The sequence below is a fragment of the Rattus norvegicus genome, chromosome 9 (assembly GCF_036323735.1).
Source record: "Rattus norvegicus strain BN/NHsdMcwi chromosome 9, GRCr8, whole genome shotgun sequence".
Taxonomy (NCBI): domain Eukaryota; kingdom Metazoa; phylum Chordata; class Mammalia; order Rodentia; family Muridae; genus Rattus; species Rattus norvegicus.
Window position 1 is genome coordinate 58,054,470 of NC_086027.1, and position 21,759 is coordinate 58,076,228.

At 39.6% G+C, this 21,759-nt stretch overlaps 1 protein-coding gene, 1 long non-coding RNA gene and 1 pseudogene across 2 annotated transcripts in view; 2 read left to right on the top strand and 1 right to left on the bottom strand.

Moving 5' to 3' along the window:
- Window positions 1–21,759, bottom strand: part of Tmeff2 (transmembrane protein with EGF-like and two follistatin-like domains 2) — a 287,500-nt gene that overhangs the window by 116,597 nt on the left and 149,144 nt on the right. The window contains exon 5 of the mRNA NM_001394330.1: window positions 18,757–18,853. Within this exon, the coding sequence (NP_001381259.1) occupies window positions 18,757–18,853 (97 nt within the window). The remainder of the gene's footprint in view (window positions 1–18,756; window positions 18,854–21,759) is intronic.
- Window positions 1–21,759, top strand: part of LOC108351929 (uncharacterized) — a 115,368-nt gene that overhangs the window by 73,686 nt on the left and 19,923 nt on the right. The gene's annotated exons all lie outside the window — the stretch shown is intronic.
- On the top strand, window positions 1,972–21,172 carry Npm1-ps7 (nucleophosmin 1, pseudogene 7; annotated as a pseudogene).

The window sequence follows — 21,759 nt, forward strand, 5'->3', positions numbered from 1 at the left end:
GCTGAAGGGCCCAATTCTACTTGGGAGTGAAAAGGAAGCAGTCATGGGAAGGAGCGAGAGGGAGGGAGGGACCTAAGTGGGAGAGGGGAGGGGAAGAGGAAAGGGAAAGGGGGAACCAGATCAGGTATTGGTCAGGTAGATCAGGAGTGAAGCCCTGAAGGCCAGCAGAATGAATGGATTATGCAAGTTTGGGAGGTGGGAGGTGAGGGAACCCTCTAGAATATACCAGAGACCCGGGAGATGAGAGACTCTGAGGACTCAAAGAAAGGGACCTTAGATGAAATGCCCAACAGTTGGGAGAGGGAACTTGTTGAGTCCACCACAAGTAGAAAGACAGTAAATCAAGTGGAGGGATGGGGTTGCCATCCCACAGCCAACAACTTTGAGCCAGAGTTATTTTTATGTAAAATAACTGAAAGGACAAAAATGAAGGAGAGACTGAGGGAAAGGAGGGGCAGTGACCCAGTGACCGGTCTAAATTTGAATCCATTTCAACGGGAGGCTTCAGGGCCTGACGCTATTATTGATGCTATGGAGTACATACAGACAGGACCCTAGCATGGCTGCGCTCTGAAAGGCCCAACAAGAAGCTGATTCAGACAGATGGTGGTACTTACACCCAACCAATGGAATGAAGGTGAGAACTCTGGTGGTTGAATGAGGAAAAAATCTTGAAGTAGTTGAGGAGGAGGGTGACTCCATAGGAAGACCAACAGTTTCAACTAACCTGGATCTGAAATCTCTCAGACACTGAACCACGAACCAGGCAGCACACACTAGCTGGTCTTTCTCCACCTGTCCTTCATACCCCAAGGGTGCCTCTGCTCCCAAGTACTGACAAGACAGGCACATGTCAGATTAGAGCCATACAGTATGGCTGTCATCTAAGAGGCTTTACTTAGTAGCTGACTCACCCAGATGCAGAGATCTACATGCAAACATTGGATGGAGCTTGGGAACTCTTATGGAAGTGTTGGCAGAAGAAATGAGAACCCCAAAAGGTGTAGAGCTCCACAGGAAGACGAACAGAATCAACCAACCTTGACCCTTACAGGCTCTCAGAAACTGAACTATCAATGAAAGAACATACACAGGGTTGACCTAGACCTCCCTGAACGAACATATGTAGCAAACGTATAGCTTGGTCTTTAAGGGTCATGGACAACTAGAATAAGGGCTATTCCTAAAGCTGTTTCACATCTATGGAATCCATTCCCTTAACTTGGCTTTCTTGTTTGGCTTCAGTGGGAGAAGAGTCTAGCCCTATAGAGACTTGATGTGCCAGGGTGAGGGGATAACCAGAGAGAACTTCACTCTCTCACAGGAGAAGGGGAGGAACTGTGGCAGGGGGGAACTGGGAGAGGGGATAGAGTTCAAGACATAAAGTGAATAAAAATAAAATTAAATTTAAAAAATTCTTAAATATTCAGTGAAGCTTTGTGGGACCCACTGTTATGGGACATGTAGAGCCATTTCTTCTAAGGCAAAGGATAAGCTGGTGTTTCTGAGCCACATCGCCTACTACATCCAGTGCTTCTTGAAGTTAATAGCAGATAGGGATGCTGTTTAGAGACTTTTGTAGGTACTTGGTGTAATGCATAGTTCAAGCAATATTTGGAGCAAATCTCTAACACCCTTTGCACATAACATTTTAAATGTTTGTGAGAATTAGCTTTTAGCCTTCAATAGGCCTCAGTGGAGATGCTTTAACACATGCCGCCAAGTTCCCATGTGAGCTCAACTTTCCATCATCAATTGAATGGGAAATCTCCCATCAAGCCATTCACTTAAACATGCACAACAACACTCCATTAAGAATGGAAGGGCTTAGAAAAGAAAAAAATATGTAAATGATTGAAACTATCTTTAAAAAAGGAGGGCATGATTCTGTCTTGCATATCTGTTCTGCAGAACAGTAGGCAGTTGTTTTCTGTCGTGCTTTTCTTACACTGAAGTGCGTGCCTCCACTTCATGGAAGACTGGATGGACATGGACATGAGCCTCTTAGGCCTCAGAACTTCCTTTTCGGTTGTGAACTAAAGGCTAACAAAGACTGTCCCTTTAAAGTGGATAATGATGAAAATGAGCACCAGTTATCATTAAGAATGGTCAGTTTAGGAGCAGGGGCAAAAGATGAGTTATACACAGTAGAGGCAGAAGCAATGAACTATGAAGGCAGCCCAATTAAAGTGACACTGGCAACTTTGAAAATGTCTGTACAACTAACAGTTTCCCTTGGGGGCTTCAAAATTACACCACCTGTGGCCTTAAGGTTGAAGTGTGGTTCAGGGCCTGTGCACATTAGTGGACAGCACCTAGTAGCTGGGGAGGAAGATGTAGAGTCAGAAGATGAAAATGAGGAAGATGTAAAACTGTTAGGCATGTCTGGAAAGAGATCTGCTCCCGGAGGTGGTAACAAGGTCCCACAGAGAAAAATAAAACTTGATGAAGACAATGATGAAGATGATGAGGACAATGAAGAAGAAGATGATTTTGATGAAGAGGAAACTGAAGAAAAGGTTACAGTGAAGAAATCTGTACGAGATACGCCAGGCAAAAATGCACAAAACTCAAACCAAAATGGAAAAGACTTAAAACCATCAATACCAAGATCAAAGGGTCAACAGTTCTTCAAAAAACAGGAAAAAAACTCCCAAAACACCAAAAGGACCTAGTTCTGTAGAAGACATTAGGGCAAAAATGCAAGCAAGTATAGAAAAAAGGGGTTCTCTTCCCAAAGTGGAAGCCAAGTTCATTAATTATGTGAAGAATTACTTCCGGATGACTGACCAGGTCTATTCAAGACCAGAAGGCAGTGGAGAAAGTCTGTTTAAGAAAATGGTTTAAACAGTTTGAAATATTCTCTCTTACTTCATTTCTGTAATAGTTAATATCTGGTTGTCCTTTTTATAATACAAAGTGAGAACTTTCCCTACTGTGTCTCATAAATGTTGTCCAGGTTTAATTGCCAAGAATGTGCTTAGTTTTCAAGGATGAAACTCCACCCTTTACTTGGTTTTAAGTATGTATGGAGTGTTATGATAGGACATAGTAATAGCAGTGCTCAGATGTGGAAATGGTAGGGAGAAAAAACATACATGTGAAATAAACTCAGTATTTTAATAAAGTAAAAAAAATGGAAGGGCATCATGGAAACTTGGCAATGGAAACAAAGGTGAGTAAAAGAGGAGTAATCTAAAGGTACCCACATGCCATGATCTCCATTCCTGCCACTCCGCCTTAGAAATTTCTCCTTACCACTGTGGTCATGGCGAATTCCCTACAGTAAGCTGACTGAAGAAAAGAATATAAAGATCAATATATAGATGATCTTGCAACCTCCAGACAGTGGATGCTCTCTAGCCTTCTTCTGGAGCACTTATGCCATGCTATGAAGGGAACTATTACATTTGGAAGAACTTTGAGCAGTTCACCTGTTGTGTTTTTTTTTTTGAAAGAAATAATGGCCGGTGATGTGGCAATGTACCAATTCACGATCTAGATACAAACGTTGGGATGGGCGTTCAAGAATATGGATGGAATACGATTGGAAAATCAGTGACAAGGAAATTTCGGGAAGAAGTGTATGTATAGAACCGCCTTAATGTGAGTTTTGCTCTCATCAATATTTACTTAATGATTTTCGCAGCTGAGAGTTTTAATGATTGACTGGTCAGGGAAATATATTTTGCGAGCACCAGTAAGCCACCAATTTTGCAGTTACCTTCTCATTGTCTAGATGGCTGATAAAGAATCCGTGAAGAAGGTTTTCGCTGGTCTTAAAACCAAGAACTTTTGCTTACCAAGACAAGTCAGATCATAGCCCAGTGGTTCTCCACTTACTGGTTGTGATCCCTCCCGAGGTGTTGAACGAGGTGTTTTACAGGGACTGCCTAACATCCATGGAAAACACAGATGTTTACATTGTGATTCATAACAGTAGTGAAATTAAAATTATGAAGTAGCAAACAAAATAATTTTATGAGTGGGGATCACCACAAAATGTATGTTTTAAAGTATTACAGCATTAAGATATTTGAGAATCAGTGGTATAGCGATTGCTAAGAATTTAATCTATTAGTAGCAGAGATAAATACTAACCACCCCACAACACTTGTCATCATCTTCTGATACCTGATGGTAGTTTGATTAAATTGATTTGCTTCCTCATGGAACTGAAAAACACTTTGTCTTTATTGGAATGGATGTTCCTGACACTGAGTTTATTTCCCTGGATATAGTTTCTCCTCAAAGTATCCATGGACTCATGCCAAGGCAGGTAGGCCTGAGCTGTGCATGAAAGCAAGCTGATCATAAGTCACGGAGCAAGCAAGAGAGAAGACCTTAAGAAGCACTTGTTTGTCCTTTCTGCTTCAATTTCTGCTTGAGTTCCTGTCCTGTCTTCTTTTAAGGATGAATTATGACCTGCAAATATAAGCCAAATAATGCCTGTCCTCCCCAAGTTGCATCTATTCACTTTTAGCACAACACCAGAAAAGCAAAATATAACAGTATTCCATACCGCATTGCTTCTAAACAAAATTTTATAGGAAAAAATAACAATGGGTCCACTGCTCATGGGATTCAGTGGGTTTACAATCTTTGGTAGAGGCTTGGGGGAGGTTGGTTAAAAGAAGAGTAGAAGAGATTTTTGAAGACTCAGTGAAAATAGCTATTGGCTATTTCTTTGCATTGAGTCAATATTTACATATGGTTCCTGTATTTGTTAGCACTGTTTGAGAAACCAAGCAGTTGGGATAAAAGTAACATTATTGCTTTTGTTGACTCACCAGCTTGTGCTCTGATGACCTGGAGGTCTCACTTATAAAAGAATGTACAAAAGGGCACAATGCTGACCAATGGAATGGTAAGTTGTGACCATTGCTTGGCCTTATTGGTCTCATGCCTCTGGGTCAATAGGTAAAGATGTGAGTTACTATGCTGAGTGCGAGGCCTGCCTGCACTCAAGGGTAAAGTGGGTTTACTTACTATAAATTGGAGAAACAGTAGAGCCTTCAGTGACCTCCTGCTAACTACCATACTCTACAACTAAAGTCAATGAAATCCCACAACCTCAGTCTAGGCAAAAAGACAAATGATTAATATCCTCTAGGAAAAGTTTGGTTACCTCACTCAGCAAAGAATGATTAACTGGCTAGGTATTTCCCGAAGATAAAAAAAAAAAACAGTGGAAGGAAATGGTTATAAGCACCAATTATAACTGAATGAAACTCACAGAAATAAGGATGCAGTTCTCATGGTTATATTCTCATTTTGTTTTTAAAATAGAATAATACCATATGGTCTCCAAGGTCTCAGGTCTTTCAACTGCTGGGTCTTGGAATCATTTTATTTTTATAGTTTTTACAATTAAACCCTGCACCTCCTTGCTTATCTACCCATTTACTTATATGACAATTCATATACACTGTTTCATCTAGTAATCTATCCATCTATCTATTGATTGTATTTCTCTGAAGAATTATGGCTATTATGTTGATATGTTAATTAGTTCAGGGCTGTTCCTTTTCTTTCATTTCTTTTTATTCTCCAAATATGAGCATTCAGGGTAATACACGACAAATAGTTCTCTTGTATGTTTTCCCTTCCAAATCAGCCTGCTTTCTGATGAGGGCAAATCATATTCAATCAGAATTCAATGGCTTGGTCCTGTAAGTACTAGTAAGAATACATACTATTCTTATTTTTGCATTCTAGGAGATAACTGAATATTGTATTTGACTCTCCTAAAATTATACATTTATGCAGAGGTCTATAGTTTTATGTTGTGTGTCAATATTTTTAGTGTAAATCTAGGTGTTTTCACTTTAACTTTATTGTATATTCCTCTCAGATGTACTTATTGACAATTTATTGACAATGAGTAAGCTTTTAAGGCTAGTTTGAACCTAATATTCCTTTATTACTACTTTCAAAACAACTTTGGCTGAAGAAATGAGAGTAGAGAATGCTATGAAGTGCTAAAGGCACTGAAAGAACTGTAGTGAATAACAAGAGCACCATGGTAAATAATCCGCGGTGATGATTTGTCCCAAGTGCAGCCTCCTCATTTCTTCCTCTCCTTCATAGCTTTGTGAAAAACGATAAATGAGCTCATCCCTCACTGATTTTGTTTTGCATTGTGGGGCTAAAGAAATTCTTGTTTACTTCCTCCATTTCTCTCTGTCTTAGCCTACCTTTTGTCCCTCCTTCTTTCTCTTTCCTCCTTTTAACAATCCTGGTTTCTTGTGTGTGTGTGTGTGTGTGTGTGTGTGTGTGTGTGTGTGTGTGTGTGTGTGTGTGTGTGTACGAGCTTGTGTGTTTGTGTGCATGAGCACATGTGTGCATGCAGAGACTACAGGTTGATACTCATAGGTTGAGGGTATCCTCCTCAATGGTTTTTCATCTTATTTCTGGGACAGGGTCAGTCCCTGAACCCACCAGTTAGATTGGAGGGCAAGTGAACTCTGGAGACTCTCCAACATCAACTTTTTCAGCAACAGTCTCTCCTTGCTAGGCTTTTACATGGATGTGAGAATCTGAACTCAGGCCTTTGTTTGTACAGGACACACTTTACCAAATGAGCCATCACCAGTATTGATTTTTCTGCTGAGTGTTGCACGTCATTTTGTAATTTGTTTCGTAAGTTAGTAGATATTATACTTTACTCATGGGAAAAATATCAGTAATGAGTGGACATGATGTGCTGAAGATAGCTCACTGATTTGTAGCTTAAATGAGCGAACATATAAATCACTATTTGGAATCAACCACTGAAGACTAGTAATAGTTTTTCCACTTAATACACCTTTGAGCAGACAGCTTCTCAGGAAACAATGCTGACTCCTCAGAAAGCTATTTCTTAGAGACTCTCTGAACACAGACAGTAGAAATGTTTCTGCATGCAAACTGTCTTTTCTCTTGAGGGAGAACAACAAATTTGTCTACATAGACAATTTTATAGCTGCCAGGCCAATACCTTTGAATCAATTTTGTCTTGAGAGCTGAAAATTTTGAAAGAAAAATCAGAACTGGGTTATTGAAAATAATTCAGCTCCAATTAAAATGTTATCATGTGTTCAGCTTTTCTAAAAATAAAAATCACTGCCACCCTCAAAAAAGGAATCCTCAGCTTCATTACTTAATAAACAGTTTGAAAAGCGATGCCTGGGTTGATATACAAAACGTGTTTAGAAATTTTTTACATAGCACATAGATACAGGGGAAGAAAATGTATCTTGACATTTTAGTAACTACCTTGACAAAGATGTCCCATTACTATCATTGCCAAATCTGTAATATTACTATAAAAAGGTATGATAAATAGGAACATGTGAGAGTTTATGTTACAGTTTAAGTCTTAAGATGCATGCATGTGGTGACCAAAGTCATGATTTATTTGTCTATATTTATTTTTAACTAAATATGTTGATTTCTTTTTTTTCTTCCTTTTTTCCCTATTTCTCATCATAAGTATTTTTCTCATGGTCAAAATAGACGTTTATAATTTAGTACCTAATATGGAATAATATAGAACAATATATTTTCTTTTGCCTCTTAGGAAGGTGTAGATACCCCATGATCTTTTCCAAGGCAATGAAAAACAAAGTTTTATATTGTCTCCAAATTTCTCCTCATGCTGCTTTTTGCACAGACTTGGGAAATACTCCTGAATGTGACTGGCACTGAAACACAAACCAATTGAGTAGAAATACGTTCAAAAGGTAGGATACGGTAAACATATATCTCTTTAAATTTCCAAGCTAGTAACCCTTTTAAACAGACATAAACATAGCCATAGTGAAGATATCAGCTTTCCATAAGAACTTAATACACTTACCAAAAAAATCAAACCCATGAAAATGCCACAATGTTGAGAAAAATGAGAAGAAATAATGTGTATAAACCTTCAACTTCAAGTGTACCATGGTCATTATAGGTGTTGACTGATGGCTTTTATTGTTAGAGATGCATAAAATTTGTTACTGCATTTTATCATGAAACACAAAATATTATGCTAAGTGCATGATACAAGTGTAGATATGCAGTATAGCTATATCTGTGCATACAGTCATGTTTATACTCATTTTTATCACTGAATACAGTACTGAGAAATTTTGAATAGCAGTGAACATCAAGATATCTCTCTAGTCAGTCTGGCTGGTTCAAATCAAGGTTTTCCTCCTCTTTGTGGGGTTTGGCAAGTTTTACTTTCCTCTCTGTGTAAGCCATAGTCTCCTTTTCTTAAAAAATGAGGTAAGAATTATTGGTGTATTGAAATTCATAAGAGTGGTGTGCAAGTCAAAAGCCTCCATACATTTAAATATTTAGGATAGTGTCTTAACACCCAGGAGACACATTTGGGAAAGTTCTGTCAATACTGAGGAATATGAGACGCCTATTTTCATCTCCAAGACTGAGAAAATCAGCAAGCCCTAGACTCAAAAAGGAATAGAGTGTGGGGATCTGTTCAGTGTGTACCAAAACTAGAAAATATTACATTATTATTTCACTGATATTATAATTAATATCACATTGCCAGGATCAGTCTTCAGTGAGTCGTTTTACATGAGTAAGAAGAGTGGAAAGGGTTAAATTAATGGCAGACTCACACTCTGTGTTTAGAGTTTTGTTTCCTTTGTTTTATTATTTCCAGTTTCTTTATTTTGAGTTATAATAGAAGTTGTATGATTGGTATTATGTAGCCAGAGTCAATGCTGTTAACACATGTAAGTGAACGTGAAGCTTTCTAAGTCGTCACTCCTGAAGTTCTCAGCACTGTCTAGATCCTCAGTTGCAGTGGAGTTTGCTAAGGAGTGTGTCATCTAGCGGAGCAGGATATGGAACCTGGGGAAATATCAAGAAACTCCAAAACTTAAGCAAAAAGCCTAATCCCTCCTGAATGAGACTAGGTAGGTATTAGAAGTTGGTTTGATTTCCAAATTTTAGGTAACTTCATAAAATATAATTTCCTTTCTTTGGGAGAGTGAGACAACAATTGGCTTTTAAGTGGCTGTTGTGTATTTGAACTATCTTTACTAAGTTATCTTCTGAAGTGATTTTTGGATCTGTTAGCTTCAGTTAAAAATTCAGACTACTTGCAGAATATGCAGAGGAATGTGTGGGTCATACACAGGGCATGTGCGGACACAAAGTATTAAACGACGACTTGTAGGTGCCACCATAAAGACTATGTGCTAGAAATACAGATCTAATATGGTATTAATGGCACTTGTAGATTTTACTTAATTATGCAAAACTTAGATAGAGGCAGGCCTTATTGTTCTTGATACAGATAAGAAAAGAAATGCATAAAAAATAATAAAACTCAAATGTTTATACACAGCTCTTACTTTGCTAATACATACAATCATTTTCCACGTGGAGTCACAGGAACAGAGCAGTACGTTTTAAAATTACGCATTCATTTCTCACTCCCTTAAAAGCTTCCCGGGCCAGGAAACACTAAAGGAAAGATCATGTCCTTCCCCTTCTATACAAATGGAATCATCTGCAATTTTTAAAGATGACAGCCATTCATTTTACCCTCAGAATGAGAAGCAAATGAAGAGGAGTAATACCTAGACCATGAGAATCCCAGACAGCCACTATAGAAACCATCATGACAGTCTCTCAAAAAAAAAATAGAAATTGGCCCACTGTATGACCAAGCTACATCATTCCTAAGTGTAGACACGAATACTACGCATGCTCATGCATGTTCACCATTATAGCTGGTACATGGACACAGCCTACATTATTGAGTATAAAGAAAACTGGAATTACGATATTTGCTGACAAGTGGACAGAATTCGAATACATAGTGAATAAGGTCACCTAAGACCCAGAAAGACAAATGTCACATGTTCTTACTCTTGTGTGGCACCAGGATCAAATATTTATAGTTGTATTTCGAATCTGCAGTGTGCATAGAATCCAGGAGAGTAGGAAGAAGGTAATGAGGTGGGGAGTAGGAATGAGGAGTAGGAATGAAGACCTTACTGGAGGAAGGTAGGATGCAGGCAACATGAACGGGAGAGATGCGGGTTAGGTGGGGAGAGGGAGGAGAGGGTGGCTCCGAGTGGGGATGAGGGTTAACTAATACTAAAGGAAAAGCCATATGGAAACTTACTTTACAAAAGGCTTCACACATTGGGATAATACCCACCACAGAGAAGCCATAGGCTGCCCAATAAAAAGCCCAGTGTCACGTATGGAATACCTCCGCCCAACTTCTTGGTCAGAAGTATACTAAAGACCTCCAGAATGATATAGGCTATTACCACTGCTCTTGGGTGACTACCAGATGCTGAAGCTGTTATACTCTTTTGGCCACAGGACTTAGAAGAATCAAGGTGGTACTGACCAGGAAGTTTATTCATTCTGGCTAGTTTTTATAGCACCAGAAGGTGCTACTCAGATTAACATTAGCATTATCTACCTGTGAAGCCTCTGAGCTAAAATTATGGCCAAACAATAATACAGCAAACAATAGAAACAGGACTTATGATTTCTCGCTCTCTCTCTCTCTCTCTCTCTCTCTCTCTTTGTGTGTGTGTGTGTGTGTGTGTGTGTGTGTGTGTTTGATTTTACCCATTGTCTTCACAAGTAAATTCATGATAGAAGGCAATTCTAATCTGGGTTTACCACATATACCATTGTAAGGCCAGAGAGCAAAGGAAGTCAATAAAGAACAACTTAGGTGAAGGCTGGATAAACTTACTTCATCACAAAATTGCAATTAATAAGCATGCTTTATTTTATAGGGAAAACCCTTTATAGCGTTTTTATGCACAACCTTATTTGATATTTTCACCCAGAAATATTCAGCTTGTAGCAACAGGTCTAGTCAATGTCAGCCAGTAGTAGTTTTAAAAGAAGCCATTTTCTGTGTTTACTCGGCGTTGTCTTAATTTACCCTCTCAAATTCACAACCTGAATGCACTGAAGTCAGTGGGATCTAATGTCTAATTTACTTATACATATGGTGAACCCCAGTGCCAAGGATCATCCAGGGCCATTGCCCTGTTTCAAATATTCATGAGTCTCCATGGTCCAGAATGCATTAAAGGTGGGAGTGATGCCAACAGTGCCCAGTGACTAAGACTCTCCTCAGATCAAAGGAGCAAGATGCTAAAGACTTCAGACTAAACTGTCTTTATGAGAGATACTCAGGGAAGGAGTGCCAAATCGTACACCCTGCTCCAATTACAGAACATCAGTGAAACAGCAACACAAAAAGCACTAGATGCTCACGCTTGTGAACTCAGGATACTGGGGCTGCTGCTTCTCTGTCATTTCTTACCCCTGCAAAATGTCACCAGCATTTTATGTCTACGTGCGATAGTGTTTCGGGACTGGTAAGCACTGTTGGTGCTTTCAGAGATAAATGAGTGGACACTGAGAAATTAACAGCATTTGAGCCTACACAATGTTGCCAGCGGCAGCTGTGTGGCTCATAGCACACATAACAAAAGCAAAGTTAAAACAGCGTGAAGAACTTAAATCAGGCACATAAAGCACCCCCATATAGTCATTTACCTTCTCCCCTTATGCTGTTTGTCAGTGGCTGCACCTGCTTTTACACCTGAGCTCTCATTCTTGATCTATTCTGACACTCTGGAAATATTAGGCACTCAGCCAATTTCATACCCAGACATTCCTATGATCAGGCCCAGCTATCAACTTGCTTTTAAAAAATACATTAAATCAAGTATCAACCCCTGGGCTCTGAACTACTTTTGACTGACAGGACCAACAAAAAATTCCAGGCTAATTACTTCTAAGGACTAGTTCCCACTGCAAGGAGTTTCTAGTGACCTACTTTGGACTCACTGAGATAATTTATCAGGTACGATAATTAAAGGAATATAAAGCAGTGTCTAAAATGAACCAAGTATCAAAAATATTTGCTGAAATAATAAGTTCTTATTCCCACTGCTATCAGCTGGGGCTCTATTACTTTGCAATGAGTCAATTGTCTCTTATTTGGAAGCCATTCTTTCTCTGTATAAATTATATTTGTCAGGATGTATTTGAGATTCACTTTGATGTATAAGTTTTGATTTTTTTCAGTGTAGTTTTAAAGAGAATAATCTTCTAAGTACTTCCTGTTTCCCTTCCTTTAGCTCCTCCCATGAACAAGCACAAATGGTCCTTTCTTCATCCCAGTGCTTCTACTGCTCTGAAGTCTGTCTTCAATAAAGGAAAGCTCAGACCCAGCAGAGTCTACCCTGCAATGTGGGCGATTTCTCTTGCTTCAATTTTTATTCTCCCTTTTGAAGGTGAGATCTGATTTTACACACGGGTAAATACCCGGAGCTGAAGACACTTTCTCAGCAAAGGTCTGGCTTTCAGATGGAGAAACATCATTTTCTAATTCTTTGCAGCCTTGATGTTTTCATAAGAAGAATAGGGCAGGAAAAGAACCTCAAAATGAAGCCACAGAACATGACACTTGGTCTTCCCTCAGATTATAATCCATCTGTTCCCTGAGAACCCAAGAGTTAAGTGCTTGTGATTAGTGTCATAGTCTGTCAACATTGTTTTCTAAGCCTTATTTCTGTCCTGGTATTCAGCTCTTTTCTTTCTTTCTATCTTTCTTCTTCTTCTTCTTCTTCTTCTTCTTCTTCTTCTTCTTCTTCTTCTTCTTCTTCTTCTTCTTCTTCTTCTTCTTCTTCTTCTTCTTCTTCTTCTCCTCTTCTTCTTCTTCTTCTTCTTCTCCTTCTTCTTCTTCTTCTCCTCCTCTTCTTCTTCTCCTTCTCCTTCTCCTCCTCCTCTTCTTCCTCCTCCTCCTCCTTCTCCTTCTCCTCCTCCTCCTCCTTCTCCTCCTCTTCTTCCTCCTCCTCCTCCTCATTCTCCTCCTCTTCTTCCTCCTCCTCCTCCTCCTTCTTCGATCATTTGCAGTGTGCTTTGATCCTTAACTCAAAACCTCCCCTAACTACGGATTGCGTTCAACTGACTGCACACTGGCTTTTTAATGTTAACAAAATATTTATCTTCCTTTTGAAAGATCTTTGAGGAACTAGGCTGAAACCCATAGCAGACTGAAAATATTCATATCCTGTTTAAAGGAAGATCAGAATAAATTTCATACTTTTGGGTGTAATGACATTTGTCAATAGAATGCGCTTATACCTAGTTACTATTTCATAAAGCCAAGAGAGATGAAATTTGTATGCATGAAACGGTGTTTTAAGTTGGTGTCAAAGAAAAATACTGTGCTGTGTTCTTTATGGCCACATGACCCAAGAAAAATTTTATGTTTGCAAGGAATCCAGCTATAGTTTCATCCCAAATTAATAGTGCCGAAGCTCCCCTGTTGTCCTGAGGATTCTATAGAACGGTTTGGTCAAATCACTCCCGAGTGCTGTCTTCCTTCATAGTCTCTCGCATCCTATGCCTATTTAGCTTCATTTATTGCTTTATTTTCATTTCCTTCAGCTGTTTCCAATCTACTTCATGGTCAAAAAATACAATATGTTAACACACAAAGGTATTTAAGTAAATGAAAATCAATGCACGGGTGTCAGCACCATTCTTTATTGCTTACCTTGGACATTTTAAACACATTTTCTTTTAGCATTAACAACTTTCACTCTTGTCTGGGAAGTATAATGATGTTCTTGGCTCCCTGCCCCTGCAGTCTCTAATCTTCACAGCTATGGCCACTTAGTCGCCCGCCATCTAGAGATTCAGGCTTATTCTGAGTTTTGGAACTGACCTTGTCCTTAGGCTGGGGTATACAAGATATCCTAGCCAAAAGATAACTGATCCAGTATCCAGTCATCCTTCCCACTGATTTAATTGTGACCTTAGGAGGACCCATATTTAGGTGATATTCCTTCTACCTCTTTTCATCAAGGCTTGATTATCTATGGCAGAACCACTAAGTAAACCTGGTTTGGTCCTTCATTAATTTCCTGCTTGATGCCCAAATCCTGGAGGCTTTGCAGTGACCGTCCTGTCATTTTCCTAACAAGGCTATTTCTGAGGTCCACTTGTCATCCTGGGACCCCATGGACAACTGTTTAGCCTTTCTGTTGCCATTAGCCTAGCCTCACACAAAATCCTTGAACTACATTTATATAGGTCACACTTTAAATTCTGCACTTCGAAAGTATAACTAACAGATAAAACTGATCAGTGTAAAGATGAGAAATTGGAGAAAAAGTTGTTTTAAAATTCTCTGCAACAGAAATACATGTTCTTATTGACTGAGCTATATTCCAGCCACCCCCTGTCAAGTACAATTTCTTTTTTTTTCTATAAAGAAAAACAATTCACAGCCTGAAGACTGATGGGAAAGTAGAAATGAAATTAATGGGTCTTTTAGTCAGTAATTTCTTTTAAAGTAACATTTCCACAATCATTTAAGAAGTTTTGGAGGGATACAGATTGGAAAGGAAGAAGTCAAAATATCACTATTTACAGATGATGTGATAGTATATTTAAGTGATCCCAAAAGTTCCACCAGAGAACTACTAAACCTGATGAACACCTTCAGCAAAGTGGCTGTGTATAAAATTAACTCAAATAAATCAGTAGCCTTCCTCTACACAAAAGAGAAACAAGCTGAGAAAGAAATTAGGGAAATGACACCCTTCATAATAGTTCCAAATAATATAAAATACCTCGGTGTGACTTTAACCAAGCAAGTGAAAGATCTGTATGATAAGAACTTCAAGTCTCTGAAAAAAGAAATTGAAGAAGATCTCAGAAGATGGAAAGATCTCCCATGCTCATGGATTGGCAGGATTAATACAGTAAAAATGGCCATTTTACCAAAAGCGATCTACAGATTCAATGCAATTCCCATCAAAATTCCAACCTAATTCTTCCTAGAGTTAGACAGAACAATTTGCAAATTCATCTGGAACAACAAAAAACCCAGGATAGCTAAAACTATCCTCAACAATAAAAGAACTTCTGGGGGAATCACTATCCCTGAACTCAAGCAGTATTACAGAGCAATAGTGATAAAAACTGGTATCAGTACAGAGACAGGCAGATAGACCACTGGAATAGAATTGAAGACCCAGAAATGAACCCATACACTTATGGTTACTTGATTTTTGACAAAGGAGCCAAAACCATCCAATGGAAAAAAGATAGCATTTTCAGCAAATGGTGCTGGTTCAACTGGAGGTCAGCATGTAGAAGAATGCAGATCGATCCATTCTTATCACCCTGTACAAAGCTTAAGTCCAAGTGGATCAAGGACCTCCACATCAAATCAGATACACTCAAACTAATAGAAGAAAAAATAGGGAAAAATTTCGAGCACATGGGCACTGGAGAAAATTTCCTGAACAAAACACCAATGGCTTATGCTCTAAGATCAAGAAATGACAAATGGGATCTCATAAAGCTACAAAGCTTCTGTAAGGCAAAGGACACCGTCGTTAGGACAAAACAGCAATCAACAGATTGGGAAAAGATCTTTACCAATCCTACAACTGATGGAGGGCTTATATCCAAAATATACAAATAACTCAAGAAGTTAGACCGCAGGGAGACAAATAACCCTATTAAAAATGGGGTTCAGAGCTAAACAAAGAATTCACAGCTGAGGAAGGCCGAATGGCTGAGAAACACCTAAAGAAATGTTCAACATCTTTAGTCCTAAGGGAAATGCAAATCAAAACAAGCCTGAGATTTCACCCCACACCAGTGAGAATGGCTAAGATCAAAAACTCAGGTGACAGCAGATGCTGGCGAGGATGTGGAGAAAGAGGAACACTCCTCCATTGTTGGTGGGATTGCAGACTGGTACAACCATTCTGGAAATCAGTCTGGAGGTTCCTCAGAAAATTGGACATTGAACTGCCTGAGGATCCAGCTATACCTCTCTTGGGCATATACCCAAAAGATTCCCCAACATATAAAAAAGACATGTGCTCCACTATGTTCATCGCAGCCTTATTTATAATAGCCAGAAGCTGGAAAGAACTCAGATGCCCTTCAACAGAGGAATGGATAAGAAAATGTGGTACATCTACACAAGGGAATATTATTCAGCTATCAAAAACAATGCCTTTATGAAATTCATAGGCAAATGGATGAAACTGGAAAATATCCTGAGTGAGCTAACCCAATCACAGAAAAACACACATGGTATGCACTCATTGATAAGTGGTTATTAGCCCAAATGCTCGAATTACCCAAGATGCACAGAACACATGAAACTCAAGAAAGATGACGAAAATGTGGATGCTTCACTCCTTCTTTAAAAGGGGAACAAGAATACCCTTAGGAGGGGATAAGGAGGCAAAGTTTAGAACAGAGACTGAAGGAACGCCCATTCAGAGCCTGCCCCGCATGTGGTCCCTACATATAAGGCCACCAATCTAGATAAAATGGATGAAGCAAAGAGGTGCAGGCTGACAGGAACCGGATGTTTATCTCTCCTGAGAGATGCAGTCTGCATATGACAAATTCATAAGCGAATGCCGGCAACAAACCACTGAACTGAACAGGACCCCCGTTGAAGGAATCAGAGAAAGGACTGAAAGACCTGAAGAGGCTTGGGACCCCATATGAACAATGCCAACCAGCCAGAGCTTCTAGAGACTAAGCCACTATCCATGGACTGACCCTGAGCTCCAAATTCAGAGGTAGCATTGAATAGCCTAGTAGGGGCACCAGTGGAAGAGGAAACCCTTGGCCCTGCCAAAGCTGGACCCCCAGTGAACGGGATTGTTGGGTGGAGGGTGGTAATGGGGGGAAAATGGGGAGGGGAATACCCACCCAGAAGGGGAAGGGGAGCGGTTAGGGGGATATTGGCCTGGAAACTGGGAAAGGAAATAACATTTGAAATGTAAATAAGAAATACCCAATTTAATAAAGATGGAGAAAAAAAAAGAACAACAAAAAAGAAGTTTCAGAAAAATACTAAGTTTAATTTCCATTTTACTGAAGTTCTGACTCAGTAAGTTTAAGGTAAAACTAAAAATTATTATGTTCAGAAGAAATTCTGGTGATCTCTTACCCTTTCGACTATAAATTTATCTGCACCAAGATGCTTGGGATGCCCTGAAGAATATATACTTCTGATTTCTTCAAGGTGCTTCAGCTAGTGTGTGAATCGTAGATGTGACCTCCAGCTGTCCAGTAACCGAAGGTGTTTAGTAAATCTGGAAAGGCTACTGAGGTCTACTTTTGCGGATAGATGGTTATTCTCTCTGGCTCTTTCCTGGCAGTGTTCACACATAAATGTCCCAGTTTACTCAGATGGAGTTTTTACCTCATTCTACATTAAAATGCCTCATTAGTGTCTTCTGTTTCACTTCTGCTAATATATCATTTTCCTTCTTATTTAAAAAGCATCCCTTTTCTTTAAAGAGATTTCTTCTACTCTCAGAAGCTTTTCACATGAGTAATAGTAGCTCTTGGTAAATACTTTTCATATTGAAGAATAGAATGGTTTTCTGTTTTCATCAAAGATATATAAGAGAGAAAGAAAGAAGAGAGGGATCAAGAAAGAAAGAGGGGGGAGAAGGAGAGAGGGAAGGAAGGAGACAGAATAGGAAGATACAGGGAGAAAAAAAGGGAGGGAGACAGTAGAAGATGGGAAAAGAGGGAAAGGAAAGGAGAGGAGAGAGGGAGGGAATGGAGAGAGATGGGAAGAAAGAGAGAGATAGAAAGAAGAAAGAAGAGGAGGGAGAGGAGGATGAGGAAGAGGAGGAGGAAAAGGAGGAGGAGCAAGAGGTGGTGGTGGTGGTGGCTAGGGTGAGCAGGAGTGAAAGGAAAAGATGGAATGCTTCTTCAATAACCAGACGTGCCAACTGCGACCTAGCTCTTTGAACTTTGTTAAATGATCAGGCCAGGACTTATACAGTAGATGGTATAAAAAACTAAATATTTGACACCCATTCAAAGTATTCCAAATTATCATTTGTTCAGCTAACTTGATAAGAGAAATGGAATATTCTGTAGAGGAAAGGAAAACCTGATGCAGGAGAGCAGTCTGGAGGTGTTTTGTTTTTTGTTTGTTATGCTTTTTGTCTTGGCTGAAGTGTCTTTTCAGCTTGTCACTGTGTGCGTCCTCTTTAAAATCTGAAGTTATTCAGACTCACAATCCTATACTCATGTTAGCAATTGCTGACGTTTGAACAGTCTCTTAATATGTGTGTTTAAATTCTGCACATTGAATTGTATTAGTGAGATGGTTTGTTGAAGATGATTATGTCATGTAAACTGAAGCTTCATTGCTTATTTACTTACTAATTAATCCTTCTATAAAAGAAGAGCACAGAGGTCCCTGTATCTCACCATTGTGAGGCGAGTGCTATCTCTAGGAGGCCGACCCTCAGCGGATGCTAAGTCTTCTCCAGAGCGAATGTTGGACTTCCTTGGCTCAAGAGGGCTTGACATAAATGTCTGCTATTTTCAGATACCCACCGTGTGCTATTTTTGCTATTCCAACCTAAAGAAACTTATTCATCTGTTGTCTCTGAGGCGTTCTACTAAATATGAGTTCCCTTTCTGTCCAGTAAGACTGACCATTTGGGGGTCCTCAGTGATAATTTTGTTTCTTATGCAAGCATCTGCTTGTCTGACCCACCTCACAACCTGGCTCCAGAAACTACTGCACTTACTCCTTAGTGCCTTGGGGAGTCAGAAGAAAATAGAAATTCTGACAACAAGATGTTTGAAAGAGTAACTACTGAATAATAACAATAACAACAACATCAACAACAATAATAATACCCTTAATTGCTGACATCCTTTTGAGAAACCAAAGCATCCTCTTACCAGACATCCTCAGCATCTTCATCGCATTCCGCACCAAACTGGCAAATGTCACAGGTAGATGTCTCCTTCTGACTGGTCTCTCCAGAGCCTTCATGGACTGTGGGACAGAAATCATACATGAAGGGCATGTAGATAGGTACACACAGTAAGGACAATGCTGGGATAATCCCCTGTCACAGTTGCGGCTTCCAGATGGGGTTGCTTGTTACTGGACTCCATAAAAATGACATATTTCTCTCTTTTCTTTCACAGTTTTAAAGATGTGACATGAACAATACTGTGGTATTCATGGGAACAGAGTGAATGCTTCTGCCCTTTTATATGTGGCACAGCTACAGACAAGAGTGCATATAATGGTTTTGAAAATTGCTTGGCTAATAAATATGAGAGTTATTTCATTAAAAGGGATTTACAGCAGTCTCTTTGAATATTTATGAAAAGTATTTGCATTTTTTTCATTTTCTGTTTTTGGTTTTCCAAGACAAATTGTTCTGGCTGTCCAAGAACTCTCTCGTACACTAGATGGGCTCAACCTCAGAGATCCACCTGCCTCTGCCTCTTGATTTCTGGGATTAAACAGGTCATTACTGCCTGATTATTTTGTTCTTTTTTTAATTATTCCTATAGTTCACATTTTTCATTCAAAGGATTGGAATCCTTAAAATATAGTCTTACATCAAGTAAATGTAGCCTTTTTTAAAAATTGGTTTTTTAAAATTTACGTTTCAAAATTTACATTTCCTATTTTCCCATCCATAAACCTCCTACCCCATCCCACCTTCCCCTTCTTCGGTGAGGGTGTTCCCCTACCCACCCAACAACTTCTTCTCATCTCCCTGCCCTGACACTCTCTTACACTGAGGAGGTTGAACCTTGGCAGGACCAAGGGCTTCCCCTCCCATTGGTGCCCAACAAGACCATCCTCTGCTACATATGCAGCTGGAGCCATGGGGCTGTCCATGTGTACCCTTTGGAACCATCCCTGGGATGGTTTAGTCCCTGGGAGCTCTGCTTGGTTAGTATTGTTGTTCTTATGGGGTTGCAAATCCCTTTAGCTCCTTGAATCCTTTCTCTAACTCCTCCAATGGGGATCCCATTCTCAGTTCAATGGATGGCTGCTAGCATTCGCCTCTGTATTTGTCATGCTCTGGTTGAGCCTCTCAGGAGACAGCTATATCAGGTTCCTGACAGCATGCACTTTTTGGCATCAGCAATATTGTCTGGGTTTGGTAGCTCTATGTGTATGAGCTGGATCCCCAGGTAAGCAGTCTCTGGATGGCTTTTCCTTCAGTTTCTGCTCCAAATAAATGTACTCTTATTCAGTGCTTTCATTTCTCCCTTTACCTGTTATGTACTTACATATTGAATATATGTATTTAGAAAATAATTTACTATTTAAATCTTATTTTGTGTGTGTATATACATGCATGCATTTGTATGTACACACTGTACTGGATTGGAGTGCCTATAGCCGCAAGAAGAAGGTATCAGATCTCCTAGAGCTAGAGCTGTGGGTGTGGGGTCAGCCACCAGACAGAAATGCTGGAAATTGAATCCTATCTCCTAGAAAGCAGAAAGGACTCTTAACTATTGATACCACTCTCCAGCCACAACCTTTATTTTTACATGGTTATCTTGAGCTATGAACAAAAACTGTAGTTAAAATATTAAGGTAGCTACTGACTCATATTGGTCCTTTACCTTGACAGTGTACATATGAAATTGGCAAAGTGAGAGCAAATCACAAATTATCATCACAAGAGCAGCACCAAATGATGTGAGAAAGAAAGAAAACAAATGTTCTACTGATTTGACTGCCAAGCCCAGCACCACCTCTGCAGTAACGGACTATTGTGTACTCAGTAAGAACAGGAAAGTTGGAAAAAAGAAAAACAGCTTTTCTGACTACTACAAATACAACCAGTTTCCATGGACAGACTGTACAGGTTCCCATAGTTTCCACAAGAGACCTGCTGCCAGGGATCACATGATTTCAACAGGACGGTGCCATAACTCCTCCACGCATCTCAGGAACATTTTATGAGGAAATAATTGGCTAACACTCCTGGCCCCTTACTTCCAAACTTCTTTTGCTACGCTGTCATTTCTCCTCATTTTCTCTCCACTTCTTATTTGCCTGTTAATCATTTTTCAGTATTTACAAAAGTAACTATCTTTCTTGAGTTTAGTTTATTGCTGTGAAGAGAAGTGATTTCATGAATAATCAAACACAAAGAGCCCAGAATGCCTGTAGGAGAGTTCTATTTTATGGCTCTGTCAAGGAATCTGGGAATGGGCTCTTTCTAAAATAATCAAGTTTTTCTTGTGCTTGTTGCTATGTTTCTATTTTCACGGTGCCAAGTAGTCTTAACTGGTGATTAAGTTATGAATTAAATGGCTCACTTTCACGGCAAAAGTATTGATGTTATTGCTTTTAACCTACTTGGTTTAGGGAAAAACTTCCCTCTGAGTTTCTGGGGAAGAAGGAATTTAACTCTGATAAAAGGGACAATAGTTACATCAATCTACCCTACTACTCTATTACTGAAAGGCCATTAGAGTGTACCATGGGGGTTGGGGGGAAGCTAAGGCCTTACCTCAGGGGAGAATGAGAGCTGAGGCTGGTATCTTTATTACTTTCTTATTATTAATGCAACACAGAAGCTGCTAATGGGAGTGAGCCTTTTAGTGTTAGCAGGATTAGCAACTCCCAGGCTACAACTTCCCACTGCTCAGGAAACATACCACAGTGAAAGGAAGGTGCCTAATGATGGGAGAAATCACTTAGGAGCAGGACCACTTTCTTCACCAGCTGAGATCCAGGCTTAGGTATCTGCTGGAAGAAATGGAGGGGCAAGTTTCGCTAGCTCAGCAAGCCTGGCCATGGCACTCTTACCTGAAGCCACACTATAATCCATGGAAAGGCAATTTTGGGTAGAAAAGCCACGTTTGACATTTTTCTCACAAGGAGGAGTAATTCAGAATAAGACATAGCAGTGCCCT